The 26,926-nt window shown below is 52.2% G+C and overlaps 1 protein-coding gene across 1 annotated transcript; it reads left to right on the top strand.

The window, feature by feature from the left end:
* Nucleotides 1-1,682: 1,682 nt before the first annotated feature.
* On the top strand, nucleotides 1,683-13,580 carry DET1 (DET1 partner of COP1 E3 ubiquitin ligase). Its single transcript, XM_081114881.1, has 5 exons — nucleotides 1,683-1,808; nucleotides 3,852-4,944; nucleotides 8,233-8,420; nucleotides 9,760-9,951; nucleotides 12,960-13,580. The coding sequence occupies exons 2-5, from the start codon at nucleotides 3,862-3,864 to the stop codon at nucleotides 13,147-13,149; spliced, it is 1,653 nt and encodes a 550-aa protein (XP_080971007.1). The 5' UTR covers nucleotides 1,683-1,808; nucleotides 3,852-3,861; the 3' UTR covers nucleotides 13,150-13,580.
* Nucleotides 13,581-26,926: the final 13,346 nt, after the last annotated feature.

The following is a 26,926-nucleotide window of genomic DNA, read 5'->3' as shown; positions in this document are numbered from 1 at the left end:
TGGAGGCAGCCAATTGATGTCTCATTGATAGTTCTATCTCTCTATCCCTCTCCCTTCCTCTCTCTCTAAATTCAATAAAAACATATTTCAAAACATTATTTTTTTAAAAAAAAAGAAATACGTGGACCTGGGCAGGGAGCATTTAGTCAAGAGCATGGAGGGAAGGCAGACAGTTGATACGAGTTTGGGTGTGAAATCTGAAGACTGAAGAACTGCAAGCAGAAACCGGGCGTTTCTTGCAAATAGCTTATGATGATGAAGTGAGTCTTGTAAAGCAAATACAGGATTGGCGGGGGTGGGGTGGGGGGGGGGCGGCATCAAGCGGAACCGAGCCTCAATTTCTGCATCTGTAAAGTGGGGATAATAATACCTAACTCACAGCGTCAGCGCAGGGAGTAACTGGGAGGATGCAGGTGAAATAATTGGCATAGGGTCTGGCATGCAGTACCTATATACCCGGTGGTGCAGTTGTTTGGATTGAAGGATTGGTGGTGGTGGTGGTGATGATGGGGGTGGTGATGGGGGTGGGGTGGTGTAATACTTAGGGCGAGACATGTCTGCCACCGCGTAGAGGTGAAGAGCGCTCTGCCAGCCTCTTCTAGAGAGGGAGACAGAACAAGAGCCTCTCATGCCCCCCCCCCTTCCCACCCCCCCCCCCCCCCGTGGCGAATGCAGATCACGGGCAGAGTGGTTAAAAGCCCAGGCAGAGGAGCCGCAGGAGGACTGGAGTGAGTGGCGAGAAAGCTCTCAAGTCCTTCAGCTCCCTGCCTGCCCCCCATCGTCGCACTCACTCGGGGACTCCTGAGAGGGACAAAGGAGGCAGGAGCCGGGGGGTGCAGTGGCAGTTGGGCACGCAGTGTTCTTCCCGGGGGGAGAGGACATTGGGAGGGAATTAGACGCGGGGACATCTGAGAGAGGCTGGCTGAGGAGCCGGGCAAACACAAGGGAACGTCTGGTGTGCTTGAAGGTGCCCCCACCACCAGGCTCCGCCCTGTGCGTACAAAAGACTGTTCTCAGCATCCAGCGAATCCTTCTGGAGTGCCCGCGTGCCTGGCACCGTGTCAACCCTCGGGGATCAGGAGTTTGCAATACAGAAATGGTCCCTGTCTTTGCGGAGCTGACTTCAGGCGTAGCCCAATCCAAATATTCGATGAGCAAAAGCATTCACGGTTACTTAGGGTCCTCAGCTAACGAAACAGTGCATTTAATCAAAAGGTGAAAAATTAATTTTTATTATTTTTAGAAAGAAAGAAAGAGAGAGAGAGAGAGAGAGAGAGAGAGAGAGAGAGAGAGAGAGAGAGAAACATCGATGTGAGAGAGACACATCAATTGGTTGCCTCCAGCACGTGCCCCGACCACGGCCAGGGCTCAAACCTGCAACCCAGGAATGTGCCCTTGAGCGGGAATCAGACCCGAGACCCTTTGGTGCGTGGGCAGACACCAACCACTTAGCCACACTGGCGTTTATATCTGTTTTTTTGCAAAGGTGCCCAGCAGGCGCGGAGACATGGCCATAGGTGCCCTGCTAGGAGCTCTGAGTGAATTTTTTCCTTGGCCGTCACTGGGCCTCTTTGGCCTCTACCCGCCTCCGGACACCAGGGTGCGCTGTAGCGCTTCCCAGTCCCGGCTGGACGGCGCGCTATCCCCACGTGGCTTCTCGCTGCCCCGCACTTCCGGTGGATACCGGAAGCGGGGGGCCTGAAGTCGCGGAGCCGGGTCCCGAAGCATGGCGGGGGCGGGGCCGGGGGCGGTGCGCGCAGAGCCGGCCGGGGGTCCCTAACCCCGGCCCCCTGAGCCGGGACCCACAGGTGAGGACCTCTCCTTCCCCAGCCCGGCTTCCCAGCCCGTCAAGCCCTCCCCCCCGAGGCTGCCCGACGGGGAGGCCCTGCGGCCCCCGCCTCCCCTCAGCCGGCCCGCCCCTGGCTTTTCTTTCCGGGGGGGGGGGCGCCCCCTGGGGTGGCGGGTGTGCCCGCCCCTCGATCCTGGCAGGTGTGGAAGCCGCCACTAGCAGCTGAGGGATGTGTGCACCCGCCCCCGGGGGGGAACTGAGACCAGCCCAGGCAGGAGGAGTGCGGAGGAGCTCAGAGCGAGCCAGTGGCGCGCTCCGGCCGGCCGGGCTGGCGTTCGCTCCGTGGACAACCTGCGGGAGGCACGGCGGGGGCCGGCCCCAGGGCTGGGGCCCCCCCGAGAGAGCGGAGGGGGCTTAAGTGGACGCGATTGTTGCCTGCCTGGGGCGTCCAGCAGCAAGCACCGCCATGCAAGCGAGCGAACGCACAGATTCAACCCGGGACCGTCCCTTTGGGAGAGGCAGACACAGATCGAAGGGGAGGCCAGGCGTCGTCGGCCTGTGGTCAGGGAAGGCTTCCTGAGGGTGGTGGCCCGTGAGCCGCAGGGGCCGGAGGAAATACATCCCGAGGCAGAGGGCACAGCCCCAGGCGGAGGGGCCCTGAGTTGGCAAAGGGCTTGAGGCCATGAGGCAGGTCCAGCCTTCGGGGCAGACAGGAGGCTTGCGCTGTGTCCAGGACCCGGATGGGCAGACAGAACGCGCCGTCTGCATGGACTGCGCAGGCGCGCACGCCTCTCCTACGCCGCCCCAGACTTCAGGCAGGTGCAGCGAGAAAGTTGCAGGCAGGGCAGGTGCCATGAAGGGGAGGATATTAGTAGGTTCCCTACGTGTAGGGTTTCTCTGAACTTCTCGACTCTCAGGCTGACCTTCGCAAAGCTGTGTTTCTGGGCTCTCGTCCGTCTGTTCCGTTGGGTACGTTGTTGCCGGTGCCACACCTTTTGGTGACCTGAGCTCTGTGATATGTTCAGAAATCAGGAAGCGTGAGTCCGCCACCCTTGTTTTCTTTTAGAAAAAAAACTGTTGGCCTTTCGGGCTTCCTTGAGATGACGCGGACTTTAGGATACCTTTTACCGTGTTTGCAAAAAGTGCTGTTGGGATTTTGATATGGATTACACTGAGTTTGTCGATTGCATTGGGTAGTATGGACATCTTAAGAGCCCAATACTTAATAAATAAGTAAATAAATAAAAGCTTTTAAAATAAATGTACATTGAATGTGACTTTTTATTTTTTTTTTAATTTTATTTTATTTTTAAAATATATTTTATTGATTTTTCACAGAGAGGAAGAGAGAGAGATAGAGAGTTAGAAACATCGATGAGAGAGAAACATCGACCAGCCGCCTCCTGCACATCTCCCACTGGGGATGTGCCCGCAACCAAGGTACATGCCCCTGACCGGAATCGAACCCGGACCTTTCAGTCCGCAGGCCAACGCTCTATCCACTGAGCCAAACCGGTTTTGGCTGAATGTGACTTTTTAAAAAATATATATATTTTATTGATTTTTTGCAGAGAGGAAGGGAGAGGGATAGAGAGTTAGAAACATCATTGAGAGAGAAACATCAATCAGCTGCCTCCTGCACACCCCCTACTGGGGATGTGCCCGCAACCAAGGTACATGCCCTTGACCGGAATCGAACCTGGGACCCTCCAGTCCGCAGGCCAACGCTCTATCCACTGAGCCAAACCAGTCATGGCTGAATGTGACTCTTACATTGAACAAATTTCATGCAGATGTATGTTTTTTTCCCCCTGTTGGTTGTTCCCAACAGCTAAGCATGCTTTGAAGGTATTCCAGTTGAATTAGGTCCTCCTCACAAATCTGTTTCTAGACTCAGAAATGTCAGGACCACTTCCTGATGATAATCTGAGAAGGAGAAATGCTGATCCCTCTCATCTTGGGAGCTCCCGGGTGCAGGGTACAAGGAGGGAAAAATCTGTTCGACTTGTATAGGTTTTGGTAACTTCCGTTCGGTTTTCTTCTGCTTGACGTTTCCATGTAGAGATGTGACAATGGATCATCATGTTTCCACCATCAAACCTCGCCGAATCCAGAACCAAAATGTCATCCACCGCTTGGAGCGCCGGCGCATCAGCTCAGGCAAGGCAGGCACCCACTGGCACCAGGTCCGTGTGTTCCACCAGAACGTCTTCCCCAACTTCACAGTGGTCAACGTGGAAAAGCCGCCCTGTTTCTTGCGTAAATTCTCACCCGACGGGCGCTACTTTATTGCCTTCTCTTCAGACCAGACGTCTCTCGAGATCTATGAGTACCAGGGCTGCCAGGCGGCCGAGGACCTGCTGCAGGGCTACGAGGGGGAGATCCTGTCCAATGGCAATGACCAGCGGTCGGTTAACATCCGCGGGCGGCTCTTCGAGCGGTTTTTTGTCCTGCTGCACATTACCAACGTGGCTGCCAACGGGGAGCACCTGAACCGGGAGTGCAGCCTGTTCACCGACGACTGCCGCTGTGTCATCGTGGGCTCGGCTGCCTACCTCCCGGACGAGCCTCACCCCCCTTTCTTTGAGGTCTACCGGAACAGCGAGTCCGTGACCCCCAACCCGCGGTCCCCTCTGGAGGACTACTCCCTCCACATCATTGACCTCCACACGGGCCGCCTGTGTGACACGCGCACCTTCAAGTGTGATAAAGTGGTCCTGTCTCACAACCAAGGGCTGTACTTGTACAAAAACATCCTGGCCATCTTGTCGGTGCAGCAGCAGACCATCCACGTCTTCCAGGTGACGCCCGAAGGCACGTTCATCGACGTGCGGACCATTGGCCGCTTCTGCTATGAGGACGACCTGCTCACCGTCTCCGCCATTTTCCCCGAGGTTCAGCGGGACAGCCAGACGGGCATGGCCAACCCCTTCAGGGACCCCTTCATCAACTCCCTGAAGCACCGGCTGCTCGTCTACTTGTGGCGCCGGGCAGAGCAGGATGGGAGCGCCATGGCCAAGCGGCGCTTCTTCCAGTATTTCGACCAACTGCGGCAGCTGCGCATGTGGAAGATGCAGCTTCTGGACGAGAACCACCTGTTTATCAAGTACACGAGCGAGGACGTGGTCACCCTGCGGGTCACAGACCCGTCACAGGTGCGAGGCGCTCTCCAGCCTGTTACCGCCCCCCCCACCCCCCCCCCCCCAGTCTCCTTGACAGAATGTGACGGCTTTTCTCTTTGTCTATAGCCAACCTCTCAGAAATACACGTTCTATGTGATCTTAAGTATTTGCTATCCCAGGGCTCAGTCCAACTTAAAACAGCTCTGTTTTTCTCTGCCCACATGTATTTCTTCAGAGAAATGGAAGTTAAAGCTCAAGCCATTGACATGTAGATCGCCACCTCTGTGATTATTGCCCTCTACCTTCTGCAGAGGTAATTTTTATTTTGTTTTATTTTTAAAAATATTTTTCTTGATTTCAGAGAGGAAGAAAGAGGGTAGAGAGATAGAAACATCAGTGATGAGAGAGAATCAATGATTGGCTGCTTCCTGCACGTCCCCTATTGGGGATCGAGCCTGCAGCCCGCGCATGTGCCCTGACCGGAATCGAACCATGACCTCTGGTTCATAGGTTGATGCTCAACCCCTGAGCCACGCCGGCTGGACGGCAGAGCGTTTTTAGGACCTTTGAGGCGGAAGCCCAGATGCTGCGAGGTTCAGGTGCGGACTGGGCTGCCTGTGGATAAGACTGCCTCGGTTTTATAAGACTGTCCTTGTTGTCTGACTGTTTTAGTTCTGGCAGTGAGAATGAGCCCACCACACACAGACAGGGAACCCTCGGAAAATCTACCGCTCTTTCCTGCTTAAATGGTTAATGCCAGTGTACTTCTTCACAGTCTTCTTCCAGAGGCAACTGCTAGGCACGCTCATTTCACAGGGTTACGTTTTATGACTTTACCTTGACCTGGCCCATGTGCTGAAAGGTACAGGTTGTAGAGCAGTAAACGATCAAAAGGATCTCAAATTTTGGATCCCCCAAGTGATTCATCAGGACTCTAGGTCCTGAGGTCTTTTCCAGTTTGAGTGAAAGATGTTGGCAGGGGAAGAGGCACTCCCATCAAATGGGAGTAAGATGTTGGTAAGAGCACGGAAACCTTTAAGATTCTTGGATTGAAACATCGTGTTGAAATTCAGGGTAATCTTAACATTTCTCTCTCTCTCTCTCTCTCTCTTTCTCTCTCTCTCTCTCTTTTTGTTAATCTTCTCCCAAGTATATTTTTTCTGTTGATTTTTTTATAGAGAGTGAGAGGAAGGGAGGAGGGGGAGAGAGAGAAACATCGATGTGAGAGAGACACACCCGTTAGTTGCCTCGTGCACACGCCCCACCCCAGGGCTGGAGGTTGAACCTGCCTCCCAGGTACATGCCCTTGACCGGGAATTGAACCTGCGACCCTACAGTGCACGGGCCGACACTGACCATTGTGCAGGACTGGCCAGGGCAAGGGCATTTCCCTTTAAGAACTCTCCATATCAGCGTAGACGGAGTAAGAGACCACCATTCTGTACCTTTGCCCCATGCTCCTGTTTCCAGATTGTCTCCTTAGATGCTAGCTTGCAAATTCTGTACAGAGGGCAAACCTGAAGTTGGTATCGCTCCTTGACCTGCAGCTGATTCTGCCACTAAGAGAGGCTGGACAGGACGCTCTCTCCTAAGGCCTGACCAGCCATCTGTGGTGAAATGTTTCCGACGTTTTTCTTCTGAGTCGTAGTTCAGGAATTCTTTAAAAAACGGGGAGTGCTGTGGTTCAGAGATCGTTTTGTTCTGGACTCCTTTCCTTCCGTGTCAGTGATGAAGGCACCCGCAGAGCCATCGTGGGGGAGCATCCAGTTCGTCTTACTGTCCTGGGAGATGGGCGGTGAGACCCCGACTTCTGTAGCCTCCCGTCCCGTGTTTCCCAGTGTCCCGGAGGGAGGTTTAGGAGTTGCTGGTGTAATTCTACGGTCACATGATGATGGTAGATCTTGGCAAAGCCCTGAGAGGACCGAAGTGTGGTCCCTTCTGCAGAGAGGACACGAGCCCATGTTTGTTTAGGTCTGAGCTATGATTACCTTTTTGTTTCGGAGGGAATACGATGTCTGTAATGGCTGCGCTTGAGAGCATCCACTTTTTCTTTGCTGACCATGACCTGTTTCTTTCTGGAAGCTGTAGCCAGAAACATTGCTGGGGCTCTGTGCTTTGCTTCCCAGAGGTTGTAACTTTAAACCCAATCTCTCTGCCCTCGTTGTCCTTTCCGCCTGTTTAATTCGATAGGTTCCAATAAGGTTAATGAGTAAAAAGTGCCTCCAAAACAAAGCCCGGCTAATATTAGGGGTATTAGTCTCAGGTTACCCCCCAGCCTCTTTCATTTGCAGCCAAATTTAATTTCCAGGGGTTCACAAAAGTCATGTAACATAAGCTCTGGGAAGGACGAATGACTAGTCAAACAGGTGGGCCAAATGGCACCAGAAATTGTTAGTGGAGATTTAAACTTAATCATCGGAGGGGGACTACTAATCTCAGTGTTCTGGAAACGTCTGGAGGCCTATTAGAAGCTTGCGGATGGATGGCCCTGTTACACTCGCTGACAGAAACGGTTCCGTTGCTTCCCCGGTCGGCCGAGCAGAGCACTGGAGGTTTAAGGGAAGCGGCCCCTCACCCAGGGGTCCTGCAGAAAAAGCGGTAGCTCTGCCGCCCTGGCATTTGAGCGCTTGTCAGCTCCCCCTCTGAGATTCGCTATAAATCGCAGATGTCTCTACAAATGCCTGGGCTGAAAGGACATTTAGGACAGAAGTGGAAAATCCTCTCTGAGTTTTCATTTGCTCAGCAGCAGTGCCCTGCTTGGTTTCAGCTTGCCTGGGCAGCTTTAGGGCAAAACGGACTTAAGGCGGCTCTCTGCATGCTAGACATAGTAAGAGGAAACGTCAATGCCCCGAAATTGAACTTTCCGCTGGATGTATGTATACAAGAGAACATAATCTGTCAACAGGCAACCCCAGGCCGCAAATCACTTTCTCAGCAGGAAGGAAATTAAATCTGGCATTTTAAGAAAGCATTTTTTTATCTGTCTCAGGGTGGGCTGGGTGCAAGTAGGGAGTAAACACTTGGAAGGAAAACTACTGAATTTGCACAGTTGGAAATGAAAGATGGAAAGCCTTTCCATACCTAGATGCTGGCCAATTCAATCATTTCAGCAGCGCAGATACAGTGGGACATCTGGCCACTCGAAGCCTTGACTAAGAAAGCCCTCCAAGGCCCCCCCACTTTCCCCAGAAACACGGGGAGCCATGCTGGAGCGGGGGCGGTTCATGTTTCCCCGGGGTAGCCTGACTTCTCAGCCAAGTGACGCTGGCCAGGCATGGCGTTATACTCAGCCGTCCCTTAACGCACTCTGTTCCCCTACAGGCGTCTTTCTTTGTGGTGTACAATATGGTGACAACAGAGGTGATCGCGGTGTTTGAGAACACGTCCGACGAGCTCCTGGAGCTCTTTGAGAACTTCTGTGACCTCTTCCGGAACGCTACCCTGCACAGCGAAGTCCAGTTTCCCTGCTCAGCGTCCAGCAACAATTTTGCAAGGCAGATCCAACGCCGGTAAGCTGTTCCACCGCGCTTAACAGGCCTCATTTTTTTTAAATTTTCTTAATTTGTTGCTGTGACATCAGTAGTCATTTACTTCAGAAAACCATGCGACAATCTTATCCTCCATTCCATATATCTATGTCATCTCCCCTACAGAATTCTCTCCTAATGTAACATTTTGTGTATCATCTTATCATACTTTGGTGCATCAAAATATAATGTATATATAAATTAAACTTATTTTTTTTTCCTTGGGAACACATTGGTCTAAATGCTCAATTTTCTAGTCTTCAAAAATCTTTTGGTGGAGGTAAACGAAAATGAATCCATTATCGGTTAGAAGAAATGTTTCAGAGAAAATAAGTTATCAAGGATCATGAGTCATTTAAGAAAATCTTTGTCTTGAAAGGTATAGAGACCAAACTAAAACAAACGGAATAAAGAAATAACATTGTGGTCACTGAAATAATTCAAGCCATAAGAACAGGAACATTCCTAGAACAGTGACACTTTAGAAATTTAAAATTTCTTAGATATAGTTGAAGAACTCTCCAAGAAAGTAATGTAAAAAGAGAATAAAAATGGGAGAGAAAAGATGGAAAAGAAGTTAGAGGATTTGCCCAGGCGACCCACTATCTGGCTAATCCCAGAAGGATTAATCAAGAAAGTGAAGGGCATGGCATCATGAAACTTCGAAGCACTGGGGATAAAGAGAAAATTGTAAAAATTTTCAGAAAAAAACATCTCACATATAAAAAAATAAGTCATCAGAATGGCATTGGACAGACCAGTCACAACATTGAAAGCTTGAAGCCATTAAAATCCTGCCCTCAGACTTCTCAAAAAAAATGACTCCTAATTTAGAATTCTAACAATGGAGCAAAGACATTTTCAGACATGCTGTCTCAAATAATTACCCCCCATGCCCCTTTTCTAAGGAAGCATCTGGAAGATGCATTTTACCAATAAACACAAAAGAATGGTGCCGTTTGACAGTGGAGAGCAGCAGAGAGAATTCCAAGGATGACGGGAAAGGAAAGTTCCAGGGTGACAGGCCAGCAGCCAGACACCGAGCACACAGACCGGGCATTATATGCATTTTAAACTTTGTTTGTAGAGTCTTTTTTTTTTATAATTAACTTTTCTAAAGTAATGTTCCCCATTTCTAATTCCGTTTTCTGCTTCTTGAGAGTATTGGAAGCTAGCCAGGCTTGTGCTATGTGTGAGTTCTGACTTCGGTCAATATCCGGACTTTTATTGACAGAATGAATTGTTTTTAGACATATGTTGGTCATTTAAAAAAAAATGTGTGTCCGCAAACACAGCCTTCATCACTGGTGCTCTCTTTCAGGTTTAAAGACACTATTGTGAACGCCAAGTATGGGGGGCACACCGAAGCCGTGCGCCGGCTGCTGGGCCAGCTCCCCATCAGCGCCCAGTCCTACAGTGGCAGCCCCTACCTCGATCTGTCGCTCTTCAGCTACGATGACAAGTGGGTGTCCGTCATGGAGCGGCCCAAGACGTGTGGCGACCACCCTATCAGGTACAGCGTCTGCAGTTACCAGCTCGTGGTCCAGGGCCGGTCCTGTCCGCTTTCTCTCTCTCTCTTCTTGGGCATCGTTTTATGTGATTGTGTCCTTCCTACTCGTGGGTTGAATTGGAAGGGGTGCAGTTTCTGTGATGTGGTGGGTGCTCTGATCACAGAGGCAGTGGTCTCATAATGAACAGCTTCTACTCTGCTTCTCACCAAAGCATCCACTTCAGGTACGTGTTTCCTTTCAAAGGTATCCAGGGCAGGAAACCATACTTTTCCATTTAGTAATCGAATACCATTTCATAATGATGTTTATGGCTCAGCCTTTGAAGTTTTATCCAGCTCAAGTGATTGCATCCCCCCAGTTACCTACTGGAAATGACAGCAGGGACAATATGGGGAACAGGAGGTTTTAGAGAAACTCAGCTTCCTCATTTTGGGAGTTTGGGGATGTAGATTTGAAATGTACTTGTAAAAATATTTCAGTATTATTGCTGGAAGGCTGCAGCTCGCCTCTGACAGCCAGTCCCTTCTTTCATAGATGCCCGGTTCACAGACCCACCTGTCTCCACGTCGGGAGCGTGTGTTGCTCTGTGGGCTGTAAAGGGTGCTGGGGGGAGTTCTCACCATCGTCACTGGGGCTATTTCAGGGCAGCTGGTGTGTTCCTGGGGCCCAGAGATGGAGCGTGAGCCTTTTTCACGTAGAAACAGTGTAGTTAGTATTTCATAATGCAGCTTTAATGTGTATAAACTAGGTTTGTATACAATAATTCTGTACAGTTAATCATTCCAGTTGCAGTCCAGTTCCAAAGCCCAGTTGAAATTTTTTTATTATGGAAAAAATTTAAACATATAAAAAATAGAAGCGTATAATAAGCCTCCACATACCCATCACCTCGCTCAGCAGTTATCAGCTCGTGGTTAGAGCTGTTTCGTCTTCCTGCCACCACCTACTTTCTCCCCTCGCAACTGCCACCCTGGGTGGTTCTGACGTAACCCCCAGGTGTCATAACACTTTCCTCTTAAATATTTCAGTATGAACCGTTAAAAGATAGGGACTTAAAATACAACCTCATTACCATTATTTCATCTGGAGAAAGTGAGCAAAACTTTATTGACAACCCCAAATATCGAATCAGATTTCACAGTAGCCTGTTGTCTCGGGAGTATTCTTTTTACAGTTTGTTTCTTCCAAATAAGGGTCTACACAAGGTGCCTACATTGCATGTGGCCACTATTTTTTTGTCTTTTTTATTCTGTACATCCTGTTTCCCTCTTATTTTCCTGGCAGCGAAAGTGTTGAGGAAACCAGGTTGCTCATCCGGTAACGTCCCACGCATCCTAGATTTTGCTCATTGCATCTCGGGAGTGGTGGTTACCATCTTTCTCATTCCGCCATATTCCCTGTAAACGGATAGTTAGATTTAGAAGCTCAGAGCTCACTTTAAATTACAAGCCCGTTGTGTGTGGGGACTCTGGGTGAGGTGAGTGTGCTCTCACACACCAAAAGCACGTAGTGGGTCTCATTCGATGTGGTCAGATGGCATGAGCTCCCGTCCTCTCCTTTCTGACCTCCTCGCCTTTCCAACTGGAAAAGTTAACCTCATAGACACACCTGGAAACCACTGCTCCTGACTGAAGGGCTTTTTCTTGTAATTCTTATTAACTTGTAATTTAAAATGGGAACCGTGAGGATACTAAAAGCCCAGGAAGAGGTAACGCCAGGACTCCTTTATTGGGCCTTCCATTCTAGTCTGCCAGCATGCATGTCTACATTTCACAGTGTATTGGGGGTCAGCATGATACTTCGTAGTCGGCTTTTATCTTATAATGGGTTTCCATGTTGTTACATGGTCCTCACAGTTACATGACGCATGTAATGACGGCCTATTATTCCATCGGGTAGGTGTACCGTACTTCATTTCACTGTTCCCCTGTGACTGAGCATTTATTCTCTTTCTGCTTTTCCCCCGGTAGAGCTACTGCTGTGGCAGCCATCTCTATTCATGTCACTATTTACTTCATTTAAATTCTGAGGTCATAAATTCTTGGAAATGGAATTACTGAGTCAAAGGATAGGAATATATTTATGTCTATTATATATTTGCTTCCCAAAGGGGGAAATAGAGTTATTTAATTCAGGCTCTTCATTTTCTAGACCTTCCCTCAATTAACCCTCAACCCCGCTGATCATCTGTAGTTCTCACTACCACAGGGCACTTACTTTGCATTATGGGTATTTAAGAGCTGGGATGGAGGGAGTATCTTGAGTCTTACTATAGTAGATAAAAAATTAAAAACTACTTAGTATTTTGTTTTTGTGTGTGAAAAGAAGAGTCTCCAGTAGAGTCTATTCTCCGCAAATTTAATAAAAGAATTTATTCTTAAAAATGAAAAATTCAAATATGAGTGTAGATCTGCATTGTCCTCTGTGGTAGCCACTAGCCACACATGCCTATTGAGCACTTAAAATGTGGCCAGTCCAAGGGGAGGTTTGCTCAAGTGTCAAATGCATATCAAATTTCAAAGGTTTAGTCCAAAAAAGAATGTATAATATCTCATTAATATATTTTATATTGACGGTAGATTGAAATGATATTTTGGATGTCAATATTGGATTAAATAAAATATATTATTAAACTTAATTTCACCTTAAACATTTTTTAATGTGGCTACCTGAAATTTCAAATTGCATACTAGTACATGGCTCACCTTTCATTTCTAGCCCTCGCCTGGATAGTTTTGGGGTAGATAGCTTTGGGGAAGGGGGAGGCTGTAATTAGGGTTGTAGCTAAGGGCTGTCTTGGGAAAGAGAAGTGACCCATTGGCTTAGGACAACATAGTAAGGTTTGTAATCTCCCTGCCCCTAAAATGAGCGGCCAGATGCGGGTGATTTTGCAGTTGCGATGAGCTGGGGCTGGTGTAAGGGGATTTCCCTGCTGTGCACATTTCGTGGTGGTGGTGAGTATCTACACCGTCCCCTCTGTCTCTCTCTCTCTCTCTCTCGTTCTGTTTAGGTTCTATGCTCGGGACTCTGGTCTGCTCAAGTTTGAGATCCAGGCAGGCTTACTGGGCCGCCCCATCAACCACACAGTGCGACGCCTTGTTGCCTTTACGTTCCACCCCTTTGAGCCCTTTGCGATTTCTGTGCAGAGGACTAATGCCGAGTATGTCGTCAACTTCCACATGCGGCACTGCTGCACGTAGGGGCCTCCCCACAGCCAGCCTGTCTGTCTTCCAAGACGTTTCCCTTCCTGTCTCACGGACTAAAGCACACGCTCCAGACGGGCCCGTGGACCTCAGATGGGGAGGGCTGAGGGGGGAGTGCGGAAGGCTCAGCCTGACGGAAGTCTTCATTGTGTAAAAAAAACTACTGATTGTTTTAGAGCCCTCTTGCTTTTTCCCTGTGGGAATGTCCAGCACTAATTAGGTTCAGTTATTTCTGTTTTAATTTGCATTTTATTGCTATGAGGATGAGAGCATTACCCCCTTCGGGCCCCTTCCTTGGCATTATGTCTGCATCCTGTAGCAGGTAACTCATGTTTACTCACGAGAACTGTGTACACCCTTTCTACTTAGCCAACAAGCAGGGCTGTCTTTATAAGAAAACAGAATAAAGCCTTGGTATTTTCTTACTGAAATATATCCTGTTTGATGACTGCCTTATGTTCTGATCTCAGCAAATGCTTTTCAAATACCCGGGTTCCAGGAAGGACTGTGAAAGGCGCCAGAGGCCGTGGATCCAGCAGCTGCTCTTGGGAGAAGGAAGTGTGTGTGCCAGCATGGAAGATAGCCATCTGCCAGGATTGTTTCCCTCCCTCGGGTTTTCTCCGGGGAACTGCTACAGCTGCAGGGGCTGGGCGTAATTGCATGTTCTCGCGTGGAAGCATGCGCCCATCTGGGCCGTCTGGCCGTGCAGGTGGGAGAGTGAGCAGCTCTGTGGCCACGGCAGAGACAGACGCTGTTGAGCACGTACTGCAGTCGGGGCAGTGGGAGCTGGCAAGCGCCAGTTGTCCCTCGAGGGATCAGACTGGTTGTTCCTGGACGGTTGAGCCATCACAGCTGCCCTGCAAACACCTGCCGGCGCCAGCCTGTCACATTCTCAGCTGTCTCCTCCAGAGGGCTTGTCAGGCTGTTAGGTTTCATCTTCATAACGTGCCCATTGTTCGTGTAGCAAACTTGCCGGGTGACATCTGAGTGCAATGGTGGCTTTGGAAGGAGCCATGGCTGCAGACAGCTGGCCCTGTACCCTTCAGCAGCCACAGCGACCTCCCTGGGGACATAGGAATGGGAGAGGAGATGCCAAGCCCCATCAAAACATTTTGGCAGATTTCATCATTGTCATTTAGTTAGTACTCAACACAGGATCTGACCACCTGTGTTCACCTGCGAGGAGTCAGGTAGGTGCTGTGGCAAGATGTTGAGGAGAGAAAGAGGCGGATGAAGGGAATTACGATGCAAAGCAGTGAAAGCCCAGTACTGTCTGTAGGAGCAGTGGAGGGATGAGGACGAGGCGAGGAGGAAAGCTGTGCTGGTGCGGGGTGCCGGCCCTGGGTGAACGGGAGTGCAGCGTGTGAGCCAGGGCGGAGGACATTGCAAGGAGATCCAGCATGTTCAAGGGCGTGGAAGCCTGCAGAGGGCTGACAAGATTGTGGAGTGGCAAGCGCTGGGAATGCAGCTGCAGCACAGGCTGGGGTGGGGGCAGGGGAATGAGACTGAAGCCTGAAGAGAGGCCTTGTGCACGGGCTTGGGCTTTACGCAGTGGAGGGCAGGGGAGGAGTTTCACAGAGGCAACTCGCCAGTCTAGGAAGACGGCTTGCGGGGAAGAGAGTCTAGAGCTGTGGTTCTCAACCTGTGGGTCGCGACCCCTTTGGGGGTCAAACGACCCTTTCACAGGGGTCACCTAAGACCATCGAGGAGGAAAACACATAATTACATATTGTTTTGTGATTCATCACGATGCTTTAATTATGTTCAGTTTGTAACAATGAAAATATATCCTGCATATCAGATATTTACATGACGATTCATAACAGTAGCAACATTACAGTTATGAAGTAGCAACGAAAATAATTTTATGGTTGGGGGTCACCACAACATGAGGAGCTGTATGAAAGGGTCGCGGCGTTAGGAAGGTTGAGAACCACTGGTCTAAACCGGTTATGATCGTCCTGTACTCTTTGCTAGTGACGAGAATTAGAGCCAGGCCAAAGCCAGCCGGCACGAGGGGTTAGGTTAGCAATCACGTGACTTAATTCAGGTCAGTGCTACCACGAGGTAAAGGTTCCTGGGACTTCTGAGGCAACATTTCTCTGAGCACACAGCCCCCCATTTCCTCTATCCCGCACCCTACGATCATACTCGGGAAGCCTTAGGGTGAAGCTGACCCTCTGGATGGCAGAGTGAAGGGAAGAACCCGGACCGCCGATGGCGAGGGTGACAAGCTCACGACCTGGGAGCCCGGCTGCCATCTGGATTTCCAGGTCTGTGAGCAGTACGTTTCCTGCCGTTGAAGGCGTGAATCGGGCTTTCTGCTCCCGGCAGTGAAAGCAATCAGTAGGTGCAGAGAGAAAGGCAGGGCCCCAGGGGAGAATCTCGGTCCTGAGTCCCTGCTGCTCGGCACCAGTTCAGTTCCAGTTGTCAGGGGACCCTGTGCTTGATTCCTGTGCTTGATTCCTATCCTGGGGTTTCTGTAAGATGCCTGCCTCTCCCACGGTCCCTGCAGCCACACCGGAGCTGGCCTGGAGGTTTCTTGTAGCTAAAAGGACTTAACCTGAAATGGGAGATAAAGCACTCGGCCTATTGAGTACTTGACCCACGTTAAGTTCTCAACTCCTACGTGTTTGCTTATATTAATGTCGTTTCTAAAGGATTCAAGGCTGCTCTCAGTCAGTCTGGCGTCTTCGCTCCACAAATGTCCAATGGATCTCAAGAATCTTTGGAGAAAAAGATTTTTGAAACAAAAATGTGTTGTTTTTTTAAAATATTTTTATTGATTTCAGAGAGGAAGGGAGAAGGAGAGAGATAGAAACATCAATGATGAGAGAGAATCATGGATCGGCTGCCCCCTGCACGCCCCCCACTGGGGATTGAGCCCGCAACCCGGGCATGTGCCCTTGATTGGAATCGAACCCGGGACCCTTCAGTCCATAGGCCAGTGCTCTATCCACTGAACCACACCAGTTAGGGCTGGAACCAAAATGTTTAAGAAAAGCAGTAAGTTTGGGGGCCTATATCTTCCAGATGCAAATTCTTCCCTGAACCTCTCTCCGCTCATCCCTACTCTTCCGGGAGCTGACTTGCCAGTGATCCGTGCAAAGCTACTCGGGACCTTTGAGAAGAGAAAGGTTCCCTTTAAATTTAGCCGAAGCCCTTCCATTCAGAGTCCTCGCAGAAAAGCACGGCATAAATCAGTGAAAACCCTAAATTAGATAATTTTTAAAAGAACGGCGGCTTCATTATTTTCAAGTACACAGAGTCACTCCATCTCAGCCACGAGTGTGCCTTTGTAGAAGCCCTGTGGGACGTTCCTTAATGAGTAGATGATAATTATTGCTAATCAGCATAACGGCGCTCTGCAATGCGTGCTCTGAAAGCAGCGGAGCACATTAAGCGATTTGAATGTTCCAGGGGGCAATTTTGTTTACAACATTAATCTGCTCGGTGGTTACCCTTTATAGCTATAACTCTCTGTTGTTTTTTAAAAAAACAAAACTCTGCCCTGACCGGTTTGGCTCAGTGGCTAGAGCGTCGGCCTGCGGACCGAAAGGTCCCAGGTTCGATTCTGGTCAAGAGCATGGACCTTGGTTGCGGTCACATCCCCAGTAGGGGGCGTGCAGGAGGTAGCTGATCGATGTTTCTCTCTCATCGATGTTTCTAACTCTCTATCCGTCTCCCTTCCTCACTGTAAAAAATCAATAAAATATATTTTAAAAAAACAATAAAACCCCCTACAAAACTCTGAAGCCTCCATCACGCAGCATTTGATTCTGAGGCAGACACGATGCAGGCGGCAGAGCAGGCCGCGGGTTCCTCGCCCAGCGGGTCCTGGTGGAATTATGGGAATGCCTCAGGCTGGCAGTGAGCCTGGTGCACCCCCGGGCTCTCTCACCTGCCAGCCGTGTCCTAAGGACTTCACTGAGACTCCGTGTCTCCTCGTAAAACAGGGACAGCTTCTACTTTGCAGGGTTGATGTGGGCACTGAGTGAGTATTCATGGAAGCTCTTTATACAGCGAGGACTCCAGACAGCGAGGAAGGCGAGCTGCCTTCTCCTTCTCTCTAGATCTCTTGGCCTCTTTAGTGTCACAGAGGGCGTGCACACAACCCTCGTAGCAGCTCTCCATCCCCTGATGACCCAGCACCATGAAGCAGCTCACCCACCCAAAACTGGCGGCCTCGGAGGTGGTGCCGTTCTGCCACCCGCACACCCAGGCGTGAGAAGACCCCAGCAGCCCTGACCCTTTCATAGCCAGGTGCATTGGCCGGCAGGAGCTTGGTTTGCTGAGAGCTTGTCGTCGTTGATTGTGAACGTTTATTAAGAGCTTACGATGGCCCGGAAGCTGTGCTGTGCACTCACAGGGGAAGGTGTGTCAGGTCATCAATTCTGAGATGCATTTTTATTTTATTTATTTATTTATTTATTTATTTATTTGATTTTAGAAAGGGAGAGAGAGAGAAACATCAATGATAAGCGTGCAATTGTGTTCAGTATATCCTCGTTGTTATGCAAGCAATCTCTGCAACATTTTCATCCTGCAAAACTGAAACTGTACCCAGGAAACAACAGTTCCCCATTGGCCTCCCCGCCCAGCCCCTGGTAACCCCCATTCTGCCTTCTGTTTCCGTGCACTTGACTACGTTGGGTACCGCACACAAGTGGAGTCACACAACATTTGTCTTCTTTGTCTAGTTTATTCCACTGAGCATAAGGCCCTCAGGGGTCCTCCGTGTTGGAGCATGTGTCAGAATTCCCTTCCTTGTAAGGCAGAATCACATTTCATGGCGTGCAGGACCGCGTTTTGTTTACCCATCCATTCATCAAAGGACACCTGCGCTGCTCCCACTCCTTGACCATTGCGACGAGTGTGTCTATAAACACGAGTGTGCAAATATTTCTTAGAGATCCTGTCAGTGCTTTTGGAAATGTGCCCGGAAGTGGGCCATAATGAGCTTTAAGAAGTGGTTACCCAGTGCACTCACCCGCAGCCGTAGAGGGGGTACAGGCAGACACTGCGGGCCCGTTGAGTTGACTAGTCTGAGGCCACGGTTTTGACTTTACCAGCCTCCCGGGGGCTTAGCAATTGCAGCCCGGCCCCCTGAGTCCTGCCTGGCTCAGGCAGGAGGGGCCTGAGCAGGCGTGTGAACCCGCTGCGCCCTGCCTGCTCCTGCCTGCATTAATTCGGCACATTTCTATCGCTCCCCGAAGGAAGAGACGCTTCGGCAACATTTAATTAGCGGCCAGGAACATGCTTTCCCAGGGACACGACTTATTTCTCAGCCAGCTGTTGCCAGTTGCTTCCTAGCAACATGCAGCACTCACATCTGATTGCTTCTCCAGGCGAGGGGGGTGCCTGGCCCACCTGCTGTCACAGCTGGGGGGGTGGGGGTGGTGTGTGTGTGGGACCCCGGGTCTAGGGCTGATTTTCCAGAGGAAGTGAGTGATCTGAACCGGTTACTCCTGCAAAGCAGACACGGTGCTGAAGCCTCCAGAGCAGCGGTTCTCAGCCTGTGGGTCGCGACCCCTTTGGGGGTCAAACGGCCCTTTCACAGGGGTCGCCTAAGACCATCGGAAAACACATATAATTACATATTGTTTTTGTGATTCATCACTATGCTTCAATTATGTTCAATTTGTAACCATGAAAATACATCCTGCCTATCAGATATTTACATGACGATTCATCACAGTAGCAACATGACAGTGATGAAGTAGCAACGAAAATAATTTTATGGTTGGGGGTCACCACAGCATGAGGAACTGCATGAAAGGGTCGCGGCATTAGGAAGGTTGAGAACCACTGCTCTAGAGCCTTGAATGCCCTTGCCCACCCCTGTTCTTCAAGTTCATGATTAGAGCAGGCAGAAGGAATGCCACCAGCTGCAGCACAGACCGCAGCCTGGCCCAGGAAAGCGCGCTGGGGTGGGGTGCAGCTAGGGAAGAGTCTCACCCCGCAGGAGGCAGAGCCTGCCCCTCAGAACGAGTGTGTGGGGGGCCCTGGGCCACTCTGGCGTGGGCCAGGGGAAAGGAAAGCCTTATTTCAAGACACCCGCCAGCTGCTTTAGCTTCCAGGGGCTTTGGAAAGAGGGAGAGGGAAGGGCAGTGTCAGCAGTGGCCCTGCCCTGGACCTGCCAGGCCTCAGGGCATCTGAGCGAGGGCTGCTCAGGGACCAGACTTCAGACCCCCCTCTTCCCAGAAGCTTCTGCAGAGGCTGCGGCTGGAGCCTTTGGGAGGAGGGGCTGCTCAGGGACCTGCTGCGTTCGGCATACGTGGTGGTTTTAGTTTGAAGATCTGTAGGACAGCCTGCTTCTTCACGTTGCCCTCAGGAGGCCACAGTCCCCCGTGGGGCCCCTTTGGACTGAGCATGTGAGCCTCCGGCTTGCGCACCCATCACCCGTCCAGCGGCCTGTCCCAGGCGTGGCCCCTGCGCCCTCTCCATCCGCAGCGGTGAGTGGGGCTGCGTCGGCAGCGGCCCCTGGTATTTGCTCATTTACTTGGTTCACAAGCATCTCCTGACGTGCTTCTGAGCATCAGAGGCTGAGCTTCGGGAAGGTGTGTCTTTGCAAGTCCCCAGTTATGGACCAGAAGGGGCAGCGGACATGGAGGCAGGCTGGGAGGCACTCTCCCAGCCAGAGGCCGAGGGACCTGCCCGACGGTGGGGCCCAGGAAGGCTTCTGGCAGAGATTCTCTCTCATCGTTGATGTTTCTCTCTCTCTTCCCCTCCATGTGTGTGTGTACACACACACACACACACACACACACACACACAGGCTGCACGTCACAGACACAGACAACACACACACAGGCTGCATGTCACAGACACAGACAACACACATACAGGCTGCACGTCACAGACACAGACAACACACATACAGGCTGCATATCACACACACACACAGTCTGCACATCACACACACACACACACAGGCTGCACGTCACACACACACACACACACACATCTGGCCCCTGACTGACACATGGGTAGAAAGTGCTGGTCAGTTGGCCTGACATCTGTTCTCTCAGGGCCACACGGCTTCGCCCTGGGTCTGGGCAGGTGCAAGTGAGTGTTTGAAGGGTTAACCTGGCATTTTCAAGTCCATCTCCCCGTGTCTCCTGTCTCCCATGGTGAGAAGGGACTCGCTTTTCCCATTTCTAGCCAGGCCATGGGGAAGGCAGACCCCGCTCGGGCTCCCCTTCCAGCTGCTGCTTATCGATGAGGTGAAAATGGGAAGCTGCCACCTCTCAGGTCCCCGCTGTGCAGGCAGAGGTCGCCTGCCTCAGCCTGCAGACACCTACCTTCTAGGTGTGCGTTTCACACCGTGTGCACCAGGCCACAGCGAGCCCGTGCAGGGGGAGGCTGTGTCCTGCCCACACTGTCCCTCGGAAACACAGCGTGTGGCTGTGCTCGGGCCACATGCTGCTGCCCGGGCCCGGCACCCAGGGCGTCTCACACGGCAGCACCACCAGTGAGCCCACCCACGTCAGAGGCTCCCCACAGGGTCAGGTTCACGTCTTTGTCCACCCAAACAGTGACAGTGGGTCACCCCCAGCTTCTCCTTTTCATCCCCCTCAGTGACACTGTCATTTGTTTAGTCTCCCAGCATTCGAACCTCTTTCTGGGTTTGTGGTTTTTACATTTTGTGAGGTTTTTTGTTTTTGTTTTTTTTTTAAATATATTTTTATCGATTTCAGAGAGGAAGGGAGAGGGAGATGGAAACATCAATGATGAGAGCGAATGATGGATTGGCTGCCTCCCACACACCCCCTCCTGGGGATCGAGCCCTCAACCTGGGCATGTGCCCTGACTGGGAATCGAACCGTAACCTCCTGGTTCGACCACTGAGCCACACCGGCCAGGCTCCACTAGATTCTTAGATCCATTCGTAGTTTTCAGGACATTTTCTGAAGAGCGTAATAAAACTGCTTCTTGGTCTCAGAGTGCAAACAGGTAGAGGTGAAGGCCCTGTTTGAGTTACGGGAGTCTGCCACCGGGGTACCTCCGGAGGGTCCAAGGGTCTGCAGGGTGGCGAGAAAGCTTGTGTTGCTTGGGCCCGTGAGCCAGACCCTGTAATGTGCTCTGTGCCTGTGACCTAGCTGAACCCTCCCCCGCTCTGCCGTGCCTAGATCAGCGATTCCCCTGGCGTGCCACAGAACGGCTGAAACATGCAGCACGTGCCTGTAATCAGGGACACAGCTCTTTTCCCTTAGATTGTGAAATAAAAAGTGACCGTGGCCAATGTAACAACAGGCATCCAGTGAGTGAATCAAAATCATCCTTTTTTTTTGTCAGATCAGCAAAAAACATATTTTTGATTGCTGCAGAATTTTAGTAATAACTTTATGTGTGCCATGAGAAGAAAAAGGTTGGAAGTCACCGGCCCGTGTTGTCTCCATCTTCTACACGATACATGAGAAGGAACTCAGGCACGGAGACTCACCTGCCAGGGGTCACAAAACCGGTGCCAGAATTCAAGTCGGACTTCAGAGCCTGTCGCTCAGCCTGGTGAGGGCCCCGGGGAAGGGCCGGGACAGAGCAGGACAGATGGCCTATCTGGGACTCAGTGCGAGCAGTGGCCAGGTGGGCGGGAGGGAAAATCCCCATGTGAGCCTCACCAGCGGGAACGAGGGAGATGGTCCGTGGGATAAGGGCCGTCTCAGAGACAGCGCAGCTCTGGCCAGGGAGGGTGGCGGCAGATGGGCAGCCGCGGGCCCAGCCTGACCAGCTGTTGTTTGCAGAGGAGGGTGGGTGCCGGGTGACAGCTGGATTAGGTGTACTTAGCAACCTCAGTGGCCATTGGGTGGAGACACACAGTGGGCCCTTCTGACGCCCCCCCCCCCAGCGCCTCCAGGCCCTGGGAGCTTGGCGCTTGTTAATCTCCATCCCCATGGCAGCGGGCGGTGACGGGGCCATCCCAGGCTCTGGAATCTCCCACCTCCCCCGGCCCACGGCCCAGGAGCTCCGTCCAGATGCTGCGAGAACCTCCGCCTTCTGGACAGGAAGGTGTGAGACGAGGGCGCTGGGCACCGCGCCTGCAGCTGGGTGATCTGGCGCTTCCCTCTCAGGGCTTCTGTACCCTTGGATCTGGGGCTCTGAGTTTCATCTCATTCTGTTTCCTGCCATGGACCCTTCCTGAGATGGAAGTTTGGGGGATAGAGAGGGCGATCTGACAGTTGAGCCGAGGCAGTGACAGGAGAAAAATACAGTCGGATGCCGTTAGTGCTCCAGTGCAGCGTGTTTCCTGAACTTGCCCCTCACCGAGGGGCGCCCAGAGCCGCCCGTGCCCTGCGGAGAGGGGGGCGCAGGAGGCCACGGCCTGCCCTCTGCTCGTTGTGTCTTGGGAGCCGTGAGCCCGCGTGGTGACCCAGTTAGTTCCCTGCCTCTGTCTGAGCCCTGATGATAGGGGGTGTGAGGGCTCTAAATTGCCGCCGAGTCCTTTCTCATCAGATGGAAAATGGTGAGAAATGCGCTCTCGTTAGTGTCCCAGTTATCCCAGCCCCAACCGGGACAAAACGTCTTCTGCCTGCTCCCGGGGCGTGCGGTCCGGATCCCGCGTGTCCTTTCCCGGACGTTGTTTGTGCTCAGCTCCACAGCCTCACGGCTGGTGTGGGGTCCTTGCGACAGCTGAGGGCCCGGATGCCAAGCCCGGGAAGGGGCCCATCTGCCCCGAGAGGCAGGGCACACCCAGCCAGGGCGCCTGTGATGTCCCTTCTGGGAGACGTCCCCTGGCAGCCTCGGTGCTACTTGGCTCTCTTCAACCGAAAAGCAGTTTCAGCCAAAAACAAAAACAACAAATTAAGAGAGCCGTTTCGCCTCCTAACCCTCTCTTGGACCGGCCCTGCCCCCAGTCCAGCCGCTGCTGTTCTCCGCCTGCCCCTCAGCCCTCGTCTCCTCATCTCGAAGGGACTGTTCATGTCTCTGCAGCTTCTGGCGGCTGCGGGCGGCCCTGGGCTTGTGGCTCCATCACTTCGTCTCTGCCCACGCGCTCACACGGCCGTCCCCTGCCAGTGGGTCAGACCGGCTGCCTCCATTCATAAGGATGAATGTGACCTCCTTTAGGGTCCCCCCCCCCCCCCCGGTGATCAGGATAATCCCCCATTTTCAGGACCTGACCCTTGGTCACATCTGCAGAGACCCCGTCTGCACGGATGGCGGCGTGTCCAGGCTCCAGGTTCGGGCCTGACATCTGCGGGGCCATTGTCCTGCCCGTACAGCCGCCTCGCTTCACGTGGTGCCGTTGGCACATCACTGCACCGTCTGTGCCGCTTCTGCATCCGCCCTTTGTCCACGCCACCCCCTCGCTGGGAACGTCCCCCAGGGCCCTGCGACTCACAGTTGCTTCAACACTTACTCTTATTTTGAGCTCAGGTGTCACCTCCTCTGGGAGGTGCTCCTTGATACTTCTCACCACCTTCCCTCTCTTTTTCTTACACACACACACACACACACACACACACACACACGCCTTTGTTCTGTGTTAGCACTGGTGATATTCCAATGGAGTTTAAAAAAAATTTCTCTCCCCATTCGCCTCGAAGATGCTCAGGGCAGTCACCAGGTTTTAGACATGTTTTGTTTGAATGTCAATAGATTTTTGAGGAAGGAGGAAGGCGAGAAAGACTCCCCAGGAATGATTCTTGAGTCATTTGGCTTTTTAACTTGATTTTTGGCTGCAAATTTTAACCATCTGGTTTACTCTACAGTTGGCTGGCCAATCCATGTAGGAGCATGGGTGATTGGCTCCTACATAACATTTTCTGGTTAAAATCACAGGGAAAATGAGCTTTTCATAGTAGTGATAATAACAATAGCAGCAGGGTGGGTGTGCATCCGCATTCACGCCATCCCCACAGGGTGCCCGAGGGAGCAGTGTGAGAGGCACCCTGGATGAGCACCAGCTGTATACAGCAGAGAACACAGTTATCTTAAGGAATGACTAACGGCCATGGAGGTGGGAGTAGTTGAAGTTCCGGTTGATGCAGAGCTGGGATACCAACCCAGGCCGTGTCTCCACCCCACCCCTCACCCCCCAAGCAGACTGGAAGGAATGGGCAGCCAGGGAGCCTGGCAAGGGCACAGAGGAGCGCTAATTGCATTTCCAGGCCACCCACTCAGACCTCTGTCCCACCCCCGAGGGTCCCCCTGCTGCAGTCCCTAGTACGCGAGGACCTGGCCCAGGGGTGGGCAAACTTTTTGACTCGAGGGCCACAATGGGTTCTTAAACTGGACCGGAGGGCCGGAACAAAAGCATGGATGGAGTGTTTGTGTGAACTAATATAAATTCAAAGTAAACATCATTACATAAAAGGGTACGGTCTTTTTTTTTTTTTTAGTTTTATTCATTTCAAACGGGCCGGATCCGGCCCGCGGGCCGTAGTTTGCCCACGGCTGGCCCGGACTGCCCTCCCAGCCGAGAATGAGCTGTAAACCCCTCATTCCTGAGAGCCAGAGCCCCATCCCCCCAACCTCCTCTTTGTCCTGAGGGGAGATTGAGTCCAGTTTGGGGAGGGGAGTGTGGCCCGCGTGCCGGGTCTGTGCACCTGGGACTAGACAGCAGGTGTCCTGCCGGCCAGGCCCGGACCACCAGGCTGACCCTCCGCTGACATTTCCTTCGGTTCAGGGGGATTACCCAAACCCCAGGTGGCTAAGCCGCCACAGGGCTCTATGGGAACAGCCCCGCGCCGTCTGCCCCTCCCTCCAGCCAGCAGCCAGGACACCCAGGCCGGCTCTCCTGGCGAGACTAGCTGTGCTGACCCGCAGGGCATGTGCGCCATTTAATTTTAACCTGGGGGGGCGAGGGGAGAAGCCAGACTAACTACCAGGACCGATTTCCGAGCCAAGTCGGAGTCTGCCCCCAAACAGCGGACCACCAGCGGGGGGCGGGGGGGCGGGGGCGGGATGCCACAGGGCCCATGAGGTCAGATGGCTGTTACAATGCTAGGTGCCCGCTTCAGTGATTTACATGACGCCTGGCGGCAGCTTCCACAGTTTTATAAGCCAGCTCTTTTTTTCCTATTTTTATTGTATTTAAGTGGTTCATTAATTAATCTGACTAAGCAACAGTGTACACAGCACCCTCTCCTGAAGGTTAGAAAGGCTCAAGTTACGTCTTCTTTCCGCCTGTTCCCCACCCGTTCGTTTTCTCGGCCTGGAGAGACTGCGCCCACGTGGGGTATGTCTTTCCAGGTTCTTCATGCAGGTACATTTAGGCACATCTGTCCTTTCTGCAAAAACTAGTGGCTGTCCTATGCATTGTCTTCCCTCCTTTTTTTCATCGTTATTTTTTCCCTTCCCTTTTTAATCCTCACTTAAGGATCTTTTCTTTCCCTTTTGATGTTTAGAGAGAGAGGAGGGGCAGAGGGAGAGGGAGAAAACATAGATCGCTTGCTTCCTGGATGCACAACCTTTTGGTGTGTGGGACGATGCGCCAACCAACTGAGCCACCCAGTCAAGGCACCCTCCCCTCCCCCTTTCTGTTTTTACTTAGCAGTACATCCTGACTTGTGTCCCGGCGAACATTCCATTATATGGTTGGAACGTAATTTCTTTAACCAGCCCCCGCTGAGGGACATTTAGGTTCCAGCTGTTTACCGTAGTTCTCAGTGAACATGCACCTTGGCATACTTGGTGCACACGGGAGAGAACAGCTAGGCTGCCAGCTGCCAGCCACATGTTGCTGTTTCCGTCTCAATGAACTTGAATGAATGAAACCGCAAGTCCAGTTCCTCATGTCAAGTGCGGGGGTCAGGGACTGAGCACGTCCGTGGGGCAGGGTTCTGCTGGGCACGCTGCTCTGCAGGGTGCGTTCCCAGGAGGGACTCGGGAGCCAGAGGCCTGCGCGCCCCGAGTGTGGACAGCTGCCAGGTTTCCCCGTGAAGAGGCCCTCACTGTTTATATCCCCCGGCAGAGCTCCGACAGGGAGAGCACTTTCAATCCAGAACAATTACATGGAATGTGGGGGGGGGGGGAGGCGGGAGAAGCGGTCCCCGAGTCCTGATGCAGGGACATTGTGTTTCTGTGGTTGCTGCCCACTCTGCGCCGTTCCCGGCGGACAAGGGCACACCTGTCTCGGGGAGCCCCGCACCGCTGTCTGTCTGAGGCCTGCCCCCCACCACCTCGCCGCGGTTGCTTCTCCCCCACTCGTTCACAGCCTCGTCCCTCTCCTCCCCCAGGTCCAGGGCCCTCCGCACCCTGGCTCATGCCCGCCCTGCCAGGGGAGAGTCCCGTCTCCTGCGTTCCCTGTCTCCTGCGTTCCCTGTCTCCTGCGTTCCCTGTCACCCGACACAGCCAGTCTCCATGTCCTCACTTCCCACCCTCCACCTCCCCTCCCTCTGGTGAACAATGACGTCCACGTTGCCAGATCCCGCGGGCACTGCCTGGCCCTCACCTTGGTGCAGTCTGCACTGTGCCCCTTCCTTCTTTTTTACAATCGATTTTTATTGATTTCAGAGAGGAAGGGAGAGGGAGAGAAACAGCAGTGACGAGAGAGAATCATGGATCAACTGCCTCCTGCACGCCCCCTACTGGGGATGGAGCCCGCAACCCGGGCCTGTGCTGAGTGGAATCGAACCTGAGACCCATCAGGCCGCAGGCCGATGCTGTATCCACTGAGCCACACTGGCTAGGGCCGCCCCTTCCTTCTGGAAGTGCTTGTCTCTCTGGCTTCCGAGGCCCCGCACCTGCAGTCTGTAATCGCCCCACCCCTTGTCCTTTGCCATCTCGTCCTTGCAGCATTGAACTCGGTCTTCTTTTCCTCACTGTCTGCTTT

This window comes from Myotis nattereri (assembly GCF_964212035.1).
Source record: "Myotis nattereri genome assembly, chromosome: 21".
Lineage (NCBI taxonomy): Eukaryota > Metazoa > Chordata > Mammalia > Chiroptera > Vespertilionidae > Myotis > Myotis nattereri.
This window is presented reverse-complemented; position numbering and strand designations above follow the sequence as displayed.